We start from the raw sequence: 18213 nt of genomic DNA, 5'->3' as shown, positions 1-18213 counted from the left end.
GGACACGGTTATTAACTCAAACAGGAAAAATAAATGCACATTACTAAAGTAGAATAAATAAATAAATGGGCCTAAATATTTAATTCTATGGGATAAAATGTCACATCTTGTTGGGTCTCAGTCAGCCTAAAACCAGCAGAGCTAAAGATAGACAGATAAATACTTTATTCATCCCGAGGGAAATTCACAAACAGAAAAACAGCAGCGATAATCTGGCGTCATGCTGTTGTCAACCAGATTTCACTGAGACATTTGATCATGAAACAGAGAGTCTGAGGATGAGATCTGGGGGAAGCCTGAGGGGTCAAAGGTTAAAATAGCTGTAATTATGTGGCTTCTGTCCAGCGGCACCACAACAGTGGAAGGAAGCAGCTGATATTTACATTTCTACAGTGAATTTACTGTAGACAAAAAAGGATATAATCTGATATGTGTTGTTATGTAGTTTGTCCAGTCTGGAGAAATGATGCTATCAATTCTAACTTTGGCTTAAAGGAAAACTCTGATGTTTTTTAGCCTTATTTACCCATTTTTTGGGTGTAAATGATTGTCCACATTAAAGTATGTCCTTATTAAAGAGTAAGGTCCTTTTAGTTTAACCAGAAACATCACTATCACTACCGGACTCCATTGACAAAAACGATAGCACCTGCTGGTAAATGTGGGTACCCCTGATATAAGTTATGGGTTTTACAGCATGTCTTTTGCTAGAAGTCCACATCTTCATGTTTTGGTTGTCCTTTTCTGTGATGCCCAGCTAAGGCAAATAAAACTGGCCTTAGCTAACTATCTTCACCCTGCTAAGGTGACAGTAGATGACCTTAGCTAGCTATTTTCTGGGACCACAGAAAAGGACTGACAACTGAAACACAAAGATGTGGACTCATAGCAAGAAAAACTATGTTAAACTCATAGACACTGAATAGTTTTTTGAGCTCAGATCTGGGGACACAGCACTCGGACTCAGAGAAGTTGGACCAGGAAACAGGATTTTCGACCACAAGTGGGTAGGTTGAATTGTAACTAATTTATATTCAATAATATGTTCAAGGATGGTGACAACTTTAAACTTCAACCAAGATTTTTACCCTTGAGGATGGAGTGAGATGGTATGGTTCCCAGGCTGTTGAGCTCAGGGCCCCCAAAAAAACCCTGAACCCGCCCCTGCAGGATTCTCCAGTCAAAGTGAGGGAGGAGTCACTGCGCGCTCCACACAGGGAAGACTCTCACTCCTGCTGCACGTTTCTTCCTTCAGAGAGGAGAGGGTGTAACATTAATGTCCGTTTAAAGACTGACCAACAGTCCGGCTTCACGCAGAAGATGTTTTGATGAGGATTGCCCCGCGTCCGGATCTCCAAGACGCGCCACCTGGAGAATGAGGAAGGCGCTTTGGGTCAGGAGAAGGAACCTGTTGACTTCCCTGTTATTTCACCGCGAGGACTGAAGGAGCCGGTCTGAAAGGTTTGTTTGTCCGTCAATAAAGTGACAGTGTGGACTTTACACGGTGTGTTTCATGGTGCTGATTGGGGGAATGTGTAGAAACTCAAACAGACTGTTTACTCCGCTTCTGTAGACTCAATGTAACCTAGAATATTTCTGAATGGACCCATCGTGTATTCACGACCTTCAAAACATTGTAGAAAAATATTCTAAGCTTAGTTTAGAGGTTTGTAGCATGTACCTGATCACTCCTTTACAGTTTGTTCCTGTTTTCACTTCTATCTAATAAATGTTAGCTTCACCGTTTACAGAGGAAACTATTATTGGTTCTTGTTTATTCAACTAGCGCCGAATCACAACAGAAGTTATCACAAGGCACTTATATAAAGCAAGTCTCGACCGTACTCTTTATATGAATATGTTTACAAAGAGCGGCCCAACAATTCCCACCATGAGAAGCGACAGTGAAGACGAAAAACTTCCCTTTAAGAGGCAGAAACCTCAAGCGGAACCGGACTTAGGGTGGTCGACCATCTGCCTCGACCGGTTGGGTTGAGAAAGGATGATACGGCTAATACTGTCGGTTCAGCTGTAGTAAAAAAAAAATTGTTGTCATGAAGTTAGATTTTTTTTAAAAAGATAAGTGATGAAGGAAAGTGAACCTCGCCACATTATTACCTGATATAAAGGTGGGTCCTTAGGTGTTTCAAAGACTTTAAGCGTTTTTCCTGTGGACCACAGACCACAGAGCGAAAACAGCGAACACAAAGACACAATGATTCAATCGTGTAAACAGAAACCCATCATCTCAGTTTTACTGCTAATTAAATTGTGTATGAGATACTGAGATACCGGAGCCAGACAGTGTTACAACACGAGGAAGAGCTGGAGAGTGTTTTTATGTTTTAGTGTTTTCATTATACTGATAAAACTTTCCTTCTTGTTTACCATAAACTACAGTGGTCAGTTTTCTTTTAGCAGGAAACCGAACAACCTCTGATTACAACACAATCCATTTGCTCCTTGTTCAAATCCAGTTATTCTTCGCCTGTTTACATCAACAGCATTAGCAGTTAAGGTTGACTAACAGCTCTGCAGATTAAGACATGAACACACCAGGCAGAACTCGACCTCTGAACTATGAAATCACCCATGGTCAGGCTTAATGTGAGGCAGTAAATTAGATTACATTGAACTTTATTGAACTTTTATCTCACCTTTGATGTTTGACAAGTGTTTGTTCTGCCTCTGGCGTATCCGTCTAAAGGTGTGTAAAGGTGACCTGCAAAGGTTGATAACCAGGGCAATATGATTTTACATCATGATATAAAATGATGATTTAAGTTTCCTCAAAATACATAGAAGAAGTTGTCAGTATAAATAGAAAACTGGTCACTGATATATGTTTTATATTTAATTATCACAAACTGCCAGTCACGATGGAGGAAGAGAGTAATATCATCACAGATGTTGTCTGCCTCAGATTTATAAAATGTTCCACTGTTTGTTTTGTTCTGATGATAAAGAAAGTAAGTTTTTTTTTGTTTGTTTGTTTAATTGCAGATGGCTCCACAAATGACAACAACAGCAACAGAAACAACCTTCTCCATCCTGGAGCTGATCCACACGAGGACAGGAGAGGTCTGGGTTTTCACCAGACCCCACTGACCAATCATCTCCCCACCACTCACACAGGTATGTAGGATATGAAGTGATACTGTACAAGACAAGTTGATAAAAACGAATAAAGGAAAAATAAGGAAGCAGCACACTTCAGGTTTAAACAAAGTAAGTCAACAGCACCACAAACTATAGCCACTAAAATCACCATAAAGTTGGAGCAACAGCTTCCTGAAGCTGTTTTGGCAAAAACTGAACAATACAAGATTCATGATTTATTCCAGGACTGTTGGATTAGACTGCATCTTTACTACAGTGTTTACTTTCAGTTTATCAGATCATACAGTACAGTTACTGTTAGAGCAGTTATTTATGTATTTCCAGAGTAACCTCTGATAAAATGGGTGTTTCATTTGTCTGATAGTGGCTGTTCTTGGACTGAAAACCAGGCAGAAAGCCAACACCCTGTGTCACTTACATAAAACTAGCTGCACCCCGGAGACCTGAACCATCTAAACTGCAAGGGCATAAACAGATTGAGTAATCAAAACATTTTCCTGCATGATTACAATGTTTTTGAATTTTTGTGACCAGTAACTTAAGAAAGAAAGAAGCTTTCCATAGTGTTTCTTGCTATGAGCCAACATCTTTGTGTTTCAGTTGTCAGTTCTTTTTTGAGCTCCGCAAAAATAGCTAGCTAAGGTCAAAGAAACTCACTTTCCTGTGCCCTGATAAAAAGAAGCCACGCTGTATTTGCTATAAAAGGTTAAATGTTATTTCAGGTGACAACAGTGACATCAAGTGGTGAGTCTTTTAATTTCAATGGTGGAAATTTTCTGCATGTTTCAGTAAAACTAGTTGAAAACCTTGATTTGAATTGCGTCACCGTGTCATTAACCTCATACTGGATTTGAAAAGTAGGGTTATTAACATGTACATGTTTTTCTGCATGTGCAGTCAGTGGACAATGACATCAACTGTAAACCGGCGTCATGTGCACGGCTGAATTGGAAACGTGTGATTCCTGTCAGTTGTTGCTGGAGGAAGAGGAGGAGGGAATAAGGAGGGGAGGGAGGAAAAAAATGTTCACGGGTCCATTCCTGCAGGATTAGGGATGAAAATGCGGACTTGTGTGCAGCCGGTCTGAGCTCCTGAGAGCAAACGGGGAGAAGCCAAGCTTCCCGTTGACCTGCTTTAAAAAATTCCTTGCTGAAGACTTTAGGGTCAACTGAGCTGCCTCTATGTTTCCTAATGTTCCTTTATATCCTCGTTTTGTTGTAAGTCCGCCTGCTGAGGCCATAACACTGCAGATTTATGCCTGTTCTTGTTGACTTTCTGTGATTATTTTGTGAAGAAAAACCTCTTGTTTTGTGTGTAGATGCAGAGGGGAGGCAACATGCCTGTGGCCCGCAGGAAAGCAAGGGCGCTCTACGTGATGATGATGGTCAACATCTTCATCTGCGTGCTGATCGGCATGTTGTGGAACCTTGGGCATGACAAAAGTGGACGCCATGTGGTTCGAATCCCATCAAAGAGGTTTTGGCACCAACAGGTGCTGAGCAAATCGTTCTGGAACAAGGAGCAGCAGCGCCTGGACTTCATCTACAACCCCATCATCAACTCTGCGCTCTCCAGCAACCCCATCATCGTGTTGCCTGATTGGCTGAACGACACCGGGCCACTCAACCCCTGCGAACAGGACTACAGAGTCCCCATGCAAATCTCGGACTACAACACCCTGCCACAGCGTTTCCAGGATTTTCTTTTGTACATGCGCTGCAGGACATACCCCATGATGATAAACCAGCCCCACATCTGTGATGAAAAACCCTTTCTGCTGTTGGTGGTCAAGTCACTGATCCCACATTTTGACCGTCGCCAGGCTATCCGCGAGACGTGGGGACGAGCAGGCGTCTTTACCAATCGGACTGTGAAGACAGTGTTCCTGCTCGGCAACACCTTGCCGGTAGACCACTTCCCAAACCTGTTGGGAATGCTGGGCCACGAGGCGAAACATCACAAAGACCTCCTCCAGTGGGACTACAGGGACACCTTCTTCAACCTCACCTTGAAGGAGGTCCTCTTCCTGGAGTGGTTCAGCCAAAACTGTCCCCACGCCCAGTATGTCCTCAAGGGTGACGATGATGTCTTCGTCAACACTTTGCGAATCATCGACCTCCTGGAAGGTTTGTCAGAGGTCAAGGCGAAGGATCTGTTCATAGGTGATGTTATCAATAACGCAGGTCCACACAGAGACAAAAAACTGAAGTACTTCATCCCAGAGAGTGTGTTTGTGGGGCAGTACCCGCCCTACGCCGGTGGTGGAGGATACCTGTACTCTGGAGATTTAGCTCTACGCCTTTACAAGATATCCCAACAGGTGGTCTTGTATCCCATTGACGACGTCTACACGGGGATGTGTCTGAAGAAGCTGGGTGTGGTTCCTGAGAAGCACACTGGCTTCAGGACTTTTGACATTGAGGAGAAGTACAGGTACAACACCTGCATCTACAGGAACTTGATGCTGGTTCACAGCCGGACGCCACAGGAGATGCTGACAATCTGGCCGTGGATCGTCCATCCTGAGCTGGAATGCCAGTGAACACCTTCAATGACTGTTTGCACTGCTGAAGTTTTAAATTTTTCAACAACTTTTTGAATCATGTTCAATCCTTGAATCCAAGCTAAACCTCTTTGTTAGTATTTTACAGTAATTTACTGTATTTGTTTTCTTTCTATGTGCTGAATCAGTGCTCTGAAACGTTATTTTTTAATCCTCTGCATAATTGGCAAATATTACCCCACACTGCTGCTAATGTTAACAAGATAGCATGTGCACAGGATACCTCAGAAACCAAAGTCCAAGGTCTGTGCATGCATGCTAACACGGCACATACAAAGTATGTAGCAGGCACATGTTAGGGTGTGGTAGTTTGGAGGATTGCATTTGGAAAGACTCCCATGTTTAGGGCTTGCAAACATGAGCACTTAACACTTATTTACCTTGAATGATGGACTTCCATTTGTTTTGTTTTTGTTTTCAGGTACTTTTGTTGCATTTAGCTCTAAGTGAGATGTTCTGAGATCTAAAGGTCAGACACAAGTCTGTCATATTGAGCACTGAAACAGTTTTTGCTTGATGTAATCATTCCTCCTGTTCATACTGGATATAATCCCATTCAAGTGTGAATGATTGGAGATAAAATCCACACTTAAAAGTTAATCAGATGCTTCATCCACCAAGTGGTTGTCTTCAAAAGATCATCCTTTTTAGTACAAAATTCCCTCTTTTCATTTCTAGTGTTCCTGTGCTGAGCTGCAGTTGAGTGACAAGAGGGAATCTGGCACCAAAGGGAGTGTAAATTTGAAAGGTATCAGCATGATTTTGTTAACTCAGGTTGCTGAAGACTATAGAGGAGAATAGGAGGGGAATATCTAAATGGGGAGGAACAGTGGTTCATAGTTTTATGACAGACTGGAAGAATTATTAACCCATTCTTTCAGTTGTAGAGGTGTCCGATCATTATCTGAAAACATCTGCCTGCAGCTGGAAACAAGCCTGACGAGAGCTGTGAGATTAAACCAAAACTGCAGAAAAATCAAGAGGCTGAAAAGCTCAGTCAATACCTTATAACACATCTTTATTAGATTCATTGTTAAGAAGAAAATATTGATTAGTGGGGTTTTAAAGCGGGACTGTGTAACTTCGGCTCAAAAGCAGACAACATGTGCAGCTGAAATCCAACAGGGTCATTGCTCTCTCCTTCATTTCCCATCATCTGTCTTCTGTCACTGATAAAAGCAAAAAAATCCCAAAAAGAGACAATTACACAGTGATAATACAGTCTACAACATATGTTCTAGAGCACTGACTTTTTTTTTAGATGTTCAGTCACTGAAAGTCATCAGTCTAAGCTGAGACAGTATTACTTGTGTCCTGACATGGCCTGAGAGGACCGCAATTAGAAGCGTAGTCTTATTCTTCTTCAGTTGCATATCTGTCTTTACTCTATTTCTTCCAGACACGTCAGGTTTACATGGTGTGCAGCCAGTGCACCATGTATTTTAAAAACTGATCTTTATGTTACAGAACTGTAACAGAGAACAACAGATTTCCACAGATTCTCTAATTTCATGATCTGTGTTCATTGTTTTTTAAACATCCCAGCTGTAATGTTGTTGCTGTTACTGGGCATTTATCCTGTGTGTTTGTATTTGTGTTTATCTAAAGAAGCAATAAAACAAGTTTGGTTCACATGAAACAGATTTTTCTTTAATGTACAGACTGAATCATGTCGTCTTTGTCCAAATAGTTTTTTCCCCTATGAGTAAAAATCTAGATTATCTTCTTTTTGTGTCTTTGTTTGTTGAATTGTGTTTTTTGTATAAATAAAGTTTTGATAAAGATGAAATATATTTAATTCTATTACTTATTCTTTTGTTATTTTACACTTCAATTGACTTTTCTTTTAATATGAAAGACTTTCAGTTGCATTTCTTTTATAAAAATACTTAAATTATTATTAAAATACAGATTTTGTAAATTCATTTCTCAGTGTAAAAATCTGTATTTTCCACCACTGTAAATTAATACATGTTTAAAACTGAATGTAAAATACAACAGTGACCTCTGCTGGACAAATGTGATACTAACAGGCAGCAAAAGAAACTCAATCAGCAAACTGATGAATTTCACCTGCTCAGACTGGAGAGGAAAAACAGCAGTTTAACAGAAGCTGAGAGCAAAAACCAGACTTCATTTCTTCACACGTTTAAGTTGTTGAACTGAGAAAGATTTAGTGGTAAAATGCTGCGTAAGAAGAGCTTTAACTTCAGAAGTGTACAGCTCATATTTCTGCTGATATCTTGGAAACACGTCGCTGCACAGGTGAGCTGTCGTCCTCTCTGTGAAAGCAGCTTGTTCTGTGGTGGATGTGATGTTAATCTGTGTGTGTCGTCTTCTTCTTTCTACAGGTGAACACAAAGGAAACAAACAAACCTCCAGGTGAGACTCAGGATTAAGTCTTTTTATTGAGATTTTAAAGGTGAATGTGTTGCTCTCAGATTCAGGGACTGTGAAGGTAAACAAACTAAAATCAAAACCTCCAACTCATTAATCTAAATCTCAGCTGTTCCTTCTTTTGACTCATGTTTTGCTTATTAAAAGTGTTCCTGATGGATTCAACTGACTGTAAAATCAAGACATTATGGCAGAGAAATGTTGATGTTTCACCTTTCACCTTTTCCTGTTTCCCACACACCTTGATACTGTTTGTTCATGTTTACCTACAAAGTGCTACCAATAAGACACCGATAGAACCAAAGAAAGACCAAAACCAAATCAAAAAATGAACCAAATAAACACTAGAGCTTCAAATGTGGATAAATCTGCTTCCTAAAATAGTCCCCAACAAATGGTTTATATGCTTTATATTTAACCCATTTCCTCCAGTGTGAAACAAATTATTATTATAGTCAATGATTGGTTGTTGATTTTGTTTTTTTCATGGGATTTATTGAGAGTAAGAAAAATGCAGATTATCTGAAAATCAAACTTTAAAGGTCAAACACAAAGTAAAATGCAAGTAGAACGCAAAAAGAAAGGAATTAGATCTGGTGTTATCTGGTCCTCAGATGGACACGGAGGTGAGGACAGCGCCTTCTTCGCCCTGCGGAGCTGCCACCAGCTGCTGCACGCCGACCACGCCGACTTCTTCTCCCCGGACTACCTGTGCTCCAACCCATCTCTGTGGTGCAACTGGACCATCCAGGTGGACCCGGGGAAGAGGATTCACCTCCAACTGGAGGACCTGACCCCTGATGACGCCTGCCATCTCAAGCAGGATCAGCTCCACGTGGACGACCCCGCCGGGGGTCACAAGGTCCTGCTGAAGTGCTGGAGGGAAGCCAAGTACACGTCTGCCTCCAACACTCTGTCTGTGGTGCTGCTGATTGCTGGCTGGCCCGAGCCGCCATACAGGGGCTTCCACGGCCGCTACCAGACATTTGGACCGCCGGTGGTTTACAACCCACAGGAGCTGGGACCAGTGATGGATGGAGAACAGGAGCATCTGTCAGCTGATGTGATGTATGATTATTATGATCAACAGTCGGCCATGATGGAGGAGCCTGACGAGGCTGCAGACACTGACACTGAGGTGGGAATCAAGTCAGCTCAAGTTAACACTTTCCTGTTCATAGAACTGATAATGTGATAATCAGTATTTTTATATGAACGTTGGCTGAAACGACGGAGTAATGAACAGTTCTCTCAGTTTTTCAGCTTCTTTCAGATCATTGTTTTGGTTTTATGGCTCCAAACTTTAGTTTTCTGGTTCATGCTCACCCTGGTCTCCACCAGGTGCAGGCAGATGTTTATTTAGAGGTTGCTGAAAACATCTGCCTGCAGCTGGTAACAAGCCTTACGAGAGCTGAGCAGATTAAACCAGACAGAAACTGTGCAGAAAATGGTTGTCTTAAGTTCTAGAGTCGAAGGCAACTGGACTTCTTTTAGGTTTCTTGAGGATGTTTCAGCGCTCACCTGAAAGGCTTCATCAGCTCTAAAAGCTGATGAGGGAGTTCCAGGTATTTAACCTTTGGTGGGGTGGTCGACCCAGCTTTTAATTTAGAAAAAAGTCGTAGTCTTATTTCTTCTTTCAAAAGTTGCATAGTCTGTCTTTAAAGCTCATAGTTTCTGCTTTCAGAGGACACTGTTCAGGAAAGTTTACAGCACACTGACGCCCTCTGGTGGTGAGAACAGCTCAGGATATTCTCGCGCTAATGTGAAGATTGAGAGATAATCCTGCAGAGACCAGAATCATTCTCCATCCTCTATCTTTTCTCAGGTGGGTGAAAACCTCCACTCAGCTCAGGAGAACTTCAGTCATGTCTACCCATTCACAGCTGTGCCCACAGTGCCAGTGTCCACCCAGGGGACGTCCAGATCAGGAAGAGGTGTTGCTCCCACCCTGTCAGTCCTCTCAGACTCAACCGTCCACCCCGAGTCTCCACAGCAGCAACAAGACGGTCAAAACCAAGAGACCACATCCACCAATCACAGCCCGACAGCAGCAGCACGAAGGGACGTGGAGGAAACTTCAACCCATCCAGAAGGAGGACGAGGCTGCCGCTGGAGAGAACAGGACCGAGGTGGAGTATCCCTCCACCTCTGAGAGACCAGAACCAGAAGAGACTCATCCCCAGCCCAACATGGTGGAGCCGCTGTCGGACCTCAGAGGGAACAGTTAGTACTGCTGTGAAGTCAGTGGTGATCGATGAATCTGTGGTTGGATTATTGTGTCCTGATGCACATTTGATTCACAGTTCACATGTGATTTTCACACTGAAATCAAATGAACACGACTGCACAGAGTCACTGCTTCATTTTTATTCTTTTGCAACTTAAAAAAGGACAACACTCGTCCGTCAGCATCACTGTAAAGTTTAAACAGCTGTTTTCTTTCTTTTGTGTTATGTAAATGTTTGGTGGGTGAGAGAAGGGAACATATATTTTTTGTTTCTGGATGTAAAACCATAAAGCTTAATACCAAATAGAATAACCCAAAGTGTAGAAGAAAAGGCAAAAACAGAGGGTTAAAAGTCAAAACAAAGAGAAAACAGAAGCTTCGGTGAACGTGTGGATGTGAATTCTACTCTCAGACCTTCACAGGGTCAATAAATATTTTTAAATATGCATGTTGTTCTAAAGGTGACGTAACTTTGTTTTTCTGTCTCGTAGTTGATGTTAGAAATCACTCTGAAGTCCCACATCTTCCCGGTGGTGAGTATTGGACGTTGGACAAAGATTTAAATCTCTCTCTCTGTGTCTCTGTCTCTTTGACATGAGTGTGTTTCTCTCTCTGACAGATCATCTGTTTGAAGTGGCCGTGGAGGTGAACCTGAGCCAGGACCTGGACGAGTCCTGGGACGGTCTGGCCAGATCCCTGCTGCTGTCGGTGAAGACTCTGGTACGTGACAGGTGCTTCATGTCGAGGTGTTGGAGGGACGATGAGAAACATCGCTGATTCCTGAAGACGTGAAGTTGACGTCTCGTTGTTTTTCAGATCAGTGAGCAGCTGGAGGCTCTGCACTCACCTCCATCCATATCCACCAAGAGAATCAAAAGGTAAGAACACAACAGCCTCATACAGCTGCTGGAGGTTTGTGTTTGAACAGACCTGAATATTTAATCTTTAACCTGAAGTGCCGAAAAATCAGACCTTACCTGAACTCAGTCGATCACCCAACTCCAAAAATAATCTCCAACCACTTCTCCTCGACCTCGATGGAAAACATCATGAGGTGGAGCAACAATGTGAAGGAGGACTGATGAGGAATTTGGAAAAGAGAGAATCTGACTGAACCTACACTGGGCTGTTTTTAAATCAGCTTTATTTATAACATATGGAAGACGCGTGGTGCTGTAGCTACAGTTTAATTAAGGTTCACTCCTCCTAAAGAAAGGATGTTTTCAGCTTCTGATCGTGACTGACACTGAGAAACCTCCAGGTCATTTCGCTCAGTCTGGAACCTTCCTAAGATAAAAAGACTTTGACTGCAGCCCTGGTTTGTGGTTCCCTCATGGTGGAACCAGCTCTTAAATACTTGAAGACTCATCTCCTCTGAGAGCTGAACTAACAAACACCTTGTTGTTCCTCACTTCATCGAACAGATTTACTTCAGTGTTTCCTTCTGCACTGAAGCTTTAGAGTCATTCCTCACTTTTAAGTCGTAAATTTTGATATAAATGCATCTTAGTTCCTTTTAATAAAAGATGTAAGGAGAGCTGCAAGAAAAAAAGAATGAAGGAAACATGTATCAAGAAAATTATAGCTCACAGTCCTGTTTCTAGATTTTCCTGGACTAGTCCTGTTTGTGTGTTTGCAGGTTGAGTGCAGGAGTGTTGTACATCCTCTGGCTGCAGATGGGACAGGGGTCTGGGAGTCAGCAGGTGCACAGGGCCGTCCACTCCGCCATGCAGGGGCTCGTCGCCACCAGTGTCGGCCTCAGAGGGCTCCACAGGAAGGCCGTCATCCTCTCTGTGTCGACTGCAGGTACGACTCTTTTATTCATGCAGTCATCCAAAACTTCTAGAGTTTTTACTCAGAAAAACATTGAGTGAGCAGCAGGTTTGTTGATGAGAGAGGTCAGAGGTCATGGTCAGACTGGTTGAAGCTGACAGTTACTCAGATAACCACTCTTTACAACTGTGGTGAGCAGAGAAGCGTCAGAATAAACAACACGTCCAACCTTGAGGTGGATGGACTACAACAGCAGGTCCTACTCCTGTCAGCCAGGAGTAGGACTCTGACACCAAACACGAAGGCTGGTCTGTTGAATCTGGATTTCTGCTGATTTCTTGGCTCACTTTGGACCTCTTAACACCAATCAGTCACGGTTTGAACACATCTTATCTGAGTATAGTTGCTGACCACGTTCATCCCCTCATGGCCACAGTTTACCATCCTCTAATGTCTACTTCCAGCATGATAATCGTCTCAAACTGGTTTCATGACCGTGACAGTGAGTTCAGTAAACTACAGAGGCCTCCACAGTCACCAGATCTGAATCCAGGAGAACACCTTTAGGATGTGGTAGAACAGGAGATTGGCAGCATGAATGTGCAGCTGACAAAGGGAGGAACGACCCTGTATTAGTTCCTAATAAAGTTCTAGATGTGTTTATATCCATAAAGACCAATGATGACGCTGTTCTTCTGCTCGTCCTGGACTAACGTTTCATCATAACCTGACAGGAAAATGAACTAATGATGTTGCCAAAGGTCAAAAACAGAACATATCTGGTGTTAGCAGCAGCGATCTGTGTGTGTTTTTCAGATGTGAACGAGTGTGGGACCCAGATGGTTCTCTGTGACGTTAACGCTGACTGTGTGAACCAGTTCGGCTCGTACTCGTGCCACTGCAGGTCCGGTTTCCTGGACCAGTCCCGTCTGGGATCAGGAGGAACCGTCTGCGTGGACATGGAGGCTGCAGGTGCGTCTGCTGTGATGCTGCCACCCTGTCCAGGTGTGCACAGCTGCTGACTTCCTGTTGTTTCCCTGCAGGTTGCAGCTCAGGCCTCTCTCCTGAGACCAAAGGCGTCTACGTGCTCTTCTTCCTGCTCAGCTCCCTCGTCCTGATGCTGCTGGTGGCGGCTGGTATGCTGTACCACCGCCACCACCACAAGACCTTCCTGGTTCGTTGCCACAGCAACAGCAGCATCTCTCATCCTGATGCCAACGACAACAACAACAGCCATCAACACCATGACAGCTACTCGAACCCCGCCGACTCCGACCTGCCCCCACCGCCCCCACCCGCCCGGGGCCCCAGGGGAAGAGGAGAGGGCTGGCCCCAGGTGAAGGAGCGATGTCCGGCTGTGGACCTGCCGCTGCTTCGCTTCAGCCCTCTGCTGCCACCGAACAGCTACATGGAGCCACGGGAGGGTGGGAAGATATGAACAGGACAGTGGACCGAGAGCTGAGACGCTCCAAAGTATCTTAACTTTATTCATTTAAATCTTTTTATTTAGTTTTCTCTCACTTTATGTCTGAGTGTGTAATACTCCTGTCCACTGTTATCTGATGAATTAAAGTCACGACAAAACAGCATCTCATTGTTGTCTTGGTTTTTATCTGCGCCAGAAGACCGTCAAAATGGCGACCACTGAGCTCCCTCTTCATTTTAGAGAAGAGGTCGTAGTCTGAGTCTGACGTCGTCCTCTTTCTCAGACAGAGCTGACTTCCAATTTTCAATCACCTGGAACAGAAAAAATTAATCTACACATGTGAGAGACAAGATGTTTAACTCCTCTCCTTCTACTGTAGGACATGAAGTTATCAATCAGCCCTTGTGTGGAAAATAACCCAACGAATCTCTAGTCTGAGCTACGGTGGCCCTGAAGGTCAAAACCCCTCAACATTTTTTTTTTTGTTTGTTTTGAGAATTGTTTTATAAAATATGTTTTGTTTCCTCGACTATTGTTGTGCTTTCTGAAATGTTTCATTTTCAGAATTGTTTAGTTTTTGGAATTTAATTGAATTTTTGTTTGTTGTTGGTTTATTTTCTGAAATTTTGTTTTGTTTTGTGAACTATTATTGTATTTTCTAAAATGTTTTGTTTTTTCAATTGTTTTCATTTCTGAATTGTTTTCTTTTGTGAATTGTTGTGTTTTTTTAAAATGTTGTTTCATTTTCAGAATTGTTTAGTTTTTTGGAATTTAATTGAATTTTTGTTTGTTGTTGGTTTATTTTCTGAAATGTTGTTTTGTTTTGTGAACTATTATTTATAGTTCTATATAATACTATATATATAGTATTTTCTAAAATGTTTTGTTTTTTCAATTGTTTTCATTTCTGAATTGTTGTGTTTTGTTGTTGAATAATTGTTGTGTCATTGTGTTTTGACCTTCAGGGCCACCGTCCTGATCAGAGAAGCGTCTCATAATAATACCCTGCATCTAAACCTGCTCAGTCTTGACCCACCACACTGCGAGTGTCTGCAGCTTTAAACATCTTCCACACATTAAAATTCAGAAAATATCTGATTATACAGAGCGACTCTCTTGGTCAAGGACACTCCAGCAGGACTCACACAGGCCTGTTGTGGAGCTGTGACCTCCCAGTTTCAAACCGACCACCCCCTGCACCACCGTGTGCAGGGAGTGAAGTGTAGTCTGCACCGGCCCACCCAGTCCAAACCACTTTAATAGGCTTACAGCAGCTAATCCAGGGCGGTGTGCTGTCACATGGGGAGTCTGCTGACCTTACTCTGCTTTATTACAGGGTGCTTGTTCCCTTCAGCCCAGATCCTTTTCTTTAACATCTTATATATTTTCTTTAGGGTCCAGAACGAGACAGATGTTTTAAGCTCTGATAAATCCACTGTGCCTCACCTCCCCAGAACCAAACAGCAAACAGGTAGAGAGCAGGAAATAAAGAGACAAATGTTTTTCAATTAAAGTCCTCAGGTGGACTCAAACATGGGTTGGAGACTCTACTGAGGGAGAATTTCATTAAATTTATTAGACCCTGATGGAGTCTGGACACTGGATGGAGTCTGATCGGTTTAAGTCAGGATTCTGCAGATGAACCTTTCTACACATCCACACCTTCACAGATAAATTACAATAGTGACAAGTGATAGAAGAGGACGGAGCAAAGGATTATGGGAGGAGGTTGCCGCCTGGCAGGTGGATTGGATTGAAGCTGGAGGGCTGGAGAGCTCCTCGACCTCAGGCCGACGGCAGAGGTATGAAGCCGAGTGTGGAGGAGGGTGGAGGGCTGGGTGGGTCTACCTGCAGGACGTGAGGAGCATTCAGACAAAGATCGGCTCAGGGTGGGGGGGTGGGGGTTCAGCTGCTGAGAACACATCTGGTCCAGAGGAGAGGTGCGACCCTCATAACACAAAAAACACACAAACACGTACACACAGACTCTTGTTTATGCTAATCAGGGTCGAAAATGCAGGTGAAGGCTGGTTTGCTTTCAAAATATTACTTCGCATTTCAGAGTATTAAAGCTGCAGATATTATTATACTTGATTTACTGATCTGATTATCTCTGACAAATCTCAGATTGAGCTGCAATACCAGACTCCATTGACAAAAACGATGATTTTACTAAGTAGAACACAGGAGATGCTGCCTCCATCTGTTGGTCTGTTTGTGTTATTGTGTCATACTTTTACTTAAACAAAGTATCTGATTACTTCTTCCTCCACTGAAAATCACACAGTAACACAGACACACTAACAGATGGAGGCAGTGGTATTCCAGCAGCTCCTGTGTTCTGCTTGGTTTTTGTCAATGGAGTCTGGTACTGATTTACAGTGATGTTTTTACACCCAGAAAGATTGGAAAATAAGACTCAGGTTCAATAATACCAGAGTAATTCTTCAGTGAGCCCATGATTATTTGCAGAAGTGATCAGTCTGACAGTTCCTCTCTTGTTGGAGGATTTAGTTTTGTTCCAGCAGCACCACAGGCCTGATGCCTGTTGTAAGTCACCTTCAGTCTGTTCCCTCTTTGTCCCTGTTGTCTCCATCAGAGGTCGCAGCGGTGCGTCGCCTCCACGCTGTGAGCTGTGGACCACGGCAGCAGGAAGTCTAATGACGCTACAGCAGCAGCAGCAGTGTGGGTGGTCAACAGGACGCTCAGAGTTACTGAGGTTATTGAACTCAGCCCCATCAGTGGTGTATTCCAGCAGCAAACTGAACTGAGGAATTAAAGGTCATCAGTCACGTCCTCTGATAAACAGCCACCACTTCTGAGCTTCACTTCTCTTTTACTGAGTAGTTCAATGTCTTCACGTTACACACAGCTGCTCACAGGTCAGTCACGCTCTGTTTTCCTCTCTGTGTCTACAGTTTCTGACAGAGCAGCCGAGGAACGCTGACCTTGCATCTGGAGTCAGGATGAGCCGGTCGGTAATCCCATCAGTGTTTAATAACCTGATCCCAGTGTTATGGGCTTCATTATATCAGAGGAATCAGCCTCTGGTTTTTCTTCTCATGCCTATAACACTGTGTTGGAATCGGCTCCCCGGCAATTTATTTTTCTATTAGCGGAGCCGTGTGAAGTGTGATTGGGTGGGGAGCCGTGGAGGGTGGAGGGGCTGCTCAGGCCCGATAAGACGGGACAGTCAGAGATCCTGCTCAGCGCAGCAACTCTCAGCTCTGATTGGATGAAGATACGAAGAAGAAGAGTGACCAGCGCACTGACCTGCAGCCCGGAGTCGACCCCTGACACGAGAGGAAGAAAGCTGCTGCTTACAGCCCTGAAATGTGATTTTTTGGGTTATTTTTTAAAAAGCATTTAACATAAAATCCCTGTCTCTGCATCAACATATAACACTGAAATACAATCTGGGATTAAAACAAATAAATAGGGAAAAGTATTCAATCAAATTTGAGGATTTGAGGGCAAAAGAGGGCCATGAAGGCACCGCCCAGTAAACTAAGGTTAATGTCATTAATGCACATTAACGATTCACACACCAACACAAGCAGAGGTATAAAAAATATTTTCAGTTTATATCACTGATATACAGTGGAACTAATAATGGAACTAAAAATCAAAGGTATATGGCATGAGTTTAGTTAAGATGCAGTCACAGTGTGTTGAAACAGTTCAGGCAGGAAGAAATAAAAAAATGAATTATTAATTATTATTCATTATTCTTTGACTTGGTTTTTTAGCATGCATCACCTTCAAGCTATTTGTAAAGTACAAAATTACAGAACTTCCTTAAAGGCATCGCACACGCTAATAGTAGTTTACGCGCTTACAGAGGTTACTTGAACGCATCGCCCGTAAGCTAGCGCTCTCCGAGCGGCCGCGCGACAGGAGGTGTGCGACAAAGACTCTGTTAGTTAGCTCTGGAGAAAAGTAAAGTAATTTGTAGTGAAATGTTTCCGGGAGTTGGAAGTGGATCTAACTGAAGTTTAACCAGAGAGAGAGGAAACTTCTTAAACACGGAGTAACAGAGGGAGGAGCTCCGCGAGGCGTTTCCCCTCCAATTAACCCGGATTATCCCGGTGAGTTAGCTACACCGAGTTAGCTGATTAGCATTAAAGTTTCGGTCCAAAGGTGTTCTATTGTGTGTTATTTTACTGAATTACTGTGTTAGAGTAGCACCTGTCGAGATATGAATATGAAGCCTAAACACATTGTAGTTTATGGCAGTGAGCATGCTTAACGAAACTAAACCCGGCTAAACCAAGCTAAGATAAACTAAACCAAGCTAAGATAAACTAAACCCGACTAAACCAAGTTAAGATAAACTAAACCCGGCTAAACCAAGCTAAGACAAACTAAACCCGGCTAAACCAAGTTAAGATAAACTAAACCAAGCTAAGATAAACTAAACCCAGCTAAACCAAGCTAAGATGAACTAAACCTGGCTAAACCAAGCTAAGATAAACTAAACTAACTCAACCTAAACTAAGCTAAGCTAAACTAAGTTAAGCTAAATTAAGACGAGGACAGCATTCATAGCTGTTGCTCTCAAGATAATTTCTGAAAATTTGCGTCATGATGTATTCACTGTGGCATGTACGTGTGTTATTTTGAATTGTTGCGATGAAAAAACAAATTGTAATACAACGTATTTTTGATCGAGGCCTGTATTTGAAGTTAGGGTTTACAACAGAGTGA

At 42.8% G+C, this 18213-nt stretch overlaps 2 protein-coding genes and 1 long non-coding RNA gene across 3 annotated transcripts in view; all 3 read left to right on the top strand.

Annotated features, from left to right (window-relative positions):
• Window positions 1-848: 848 nt before the first annotated feature.
• b3gnt2a (UDP-GlcNAc:betaGal beta-1,3-N-acetylglucosaminyltransferase 2a) lies at window positions 849-6921 on the top strand. Its single transcript, XM_018675070.2, has 3 exons — window positions 849-1461; window positions 3004-3135; window positions 4439-6921. Exon 3 carries the CDS (start codon window positions 4439-4441, stop codon window positions 5660-5662), a length of 1224 nt encoding a protein of 407 aa, XP_018530586.1. The 5' UTR covers window positions 849-1461; window positions 3004-3135; the 3' UTR covers window positions 5663-6921.
• Window positions 6922-7745: 824 nt separating this feature from the next.
• zgc:66455 (uncharacterized protein LOC393502 homolog) lies at window positions 7746-13664 on the top strand. The gene is given in 11 exon segments (XM_018675073.2): window positions 7746-7948; window positions 8035-8065; window positions 8695-9218; window positions 9906-10202; window positions 10204-10303; window positions 10799-10840; window positions 10927-11027; window positions 11124-11185; window positions 11947-12113; window positions 12897-13052; window positions 13124-13664. Coding segments are annotated over 11 exon segments (1956 nt in total). The 5' UTR covers window positions 7746-7867; the 3' UTR covers window positions 13519-13664.
• Window positions 13665-17367: 3703 nt separating this feature from the next.
• The window catches only part of LOC108882535 (uncharacterized), a 39342-nt gene continuing 38496 nt past the window's right edge, over window positions 17368-18213 (top strand). Inside the window, exon 1 of the long non-coding RNA XR_001960807.2 lies at window positions 17368-17594. This is a non-coding gene — a long non-coding RNA (uncharacterized LOC108882535). The remainder of the gene's footprint in view (window positions 17595-18213) is intronic.

The sequence above is a fragment of the Lates calcarifer genome, linkage group LG5 (assembly GCF_001640805.2).
Source record: "Lates calcarifer isolate ASB-BC8 linkage group LG5, TLL_Latcal_v3, whole genome shotgun sequence".
NCBI classification, from domain to species: domain Eukaryota; kingdom Metazoa; phylum Chordata; class Actinopteri; family Centropomidae; genus Lates; species Lates calcarifer.
This window is presented reverse-complemented; position numbering and strand designations above follow the sequence as displayed.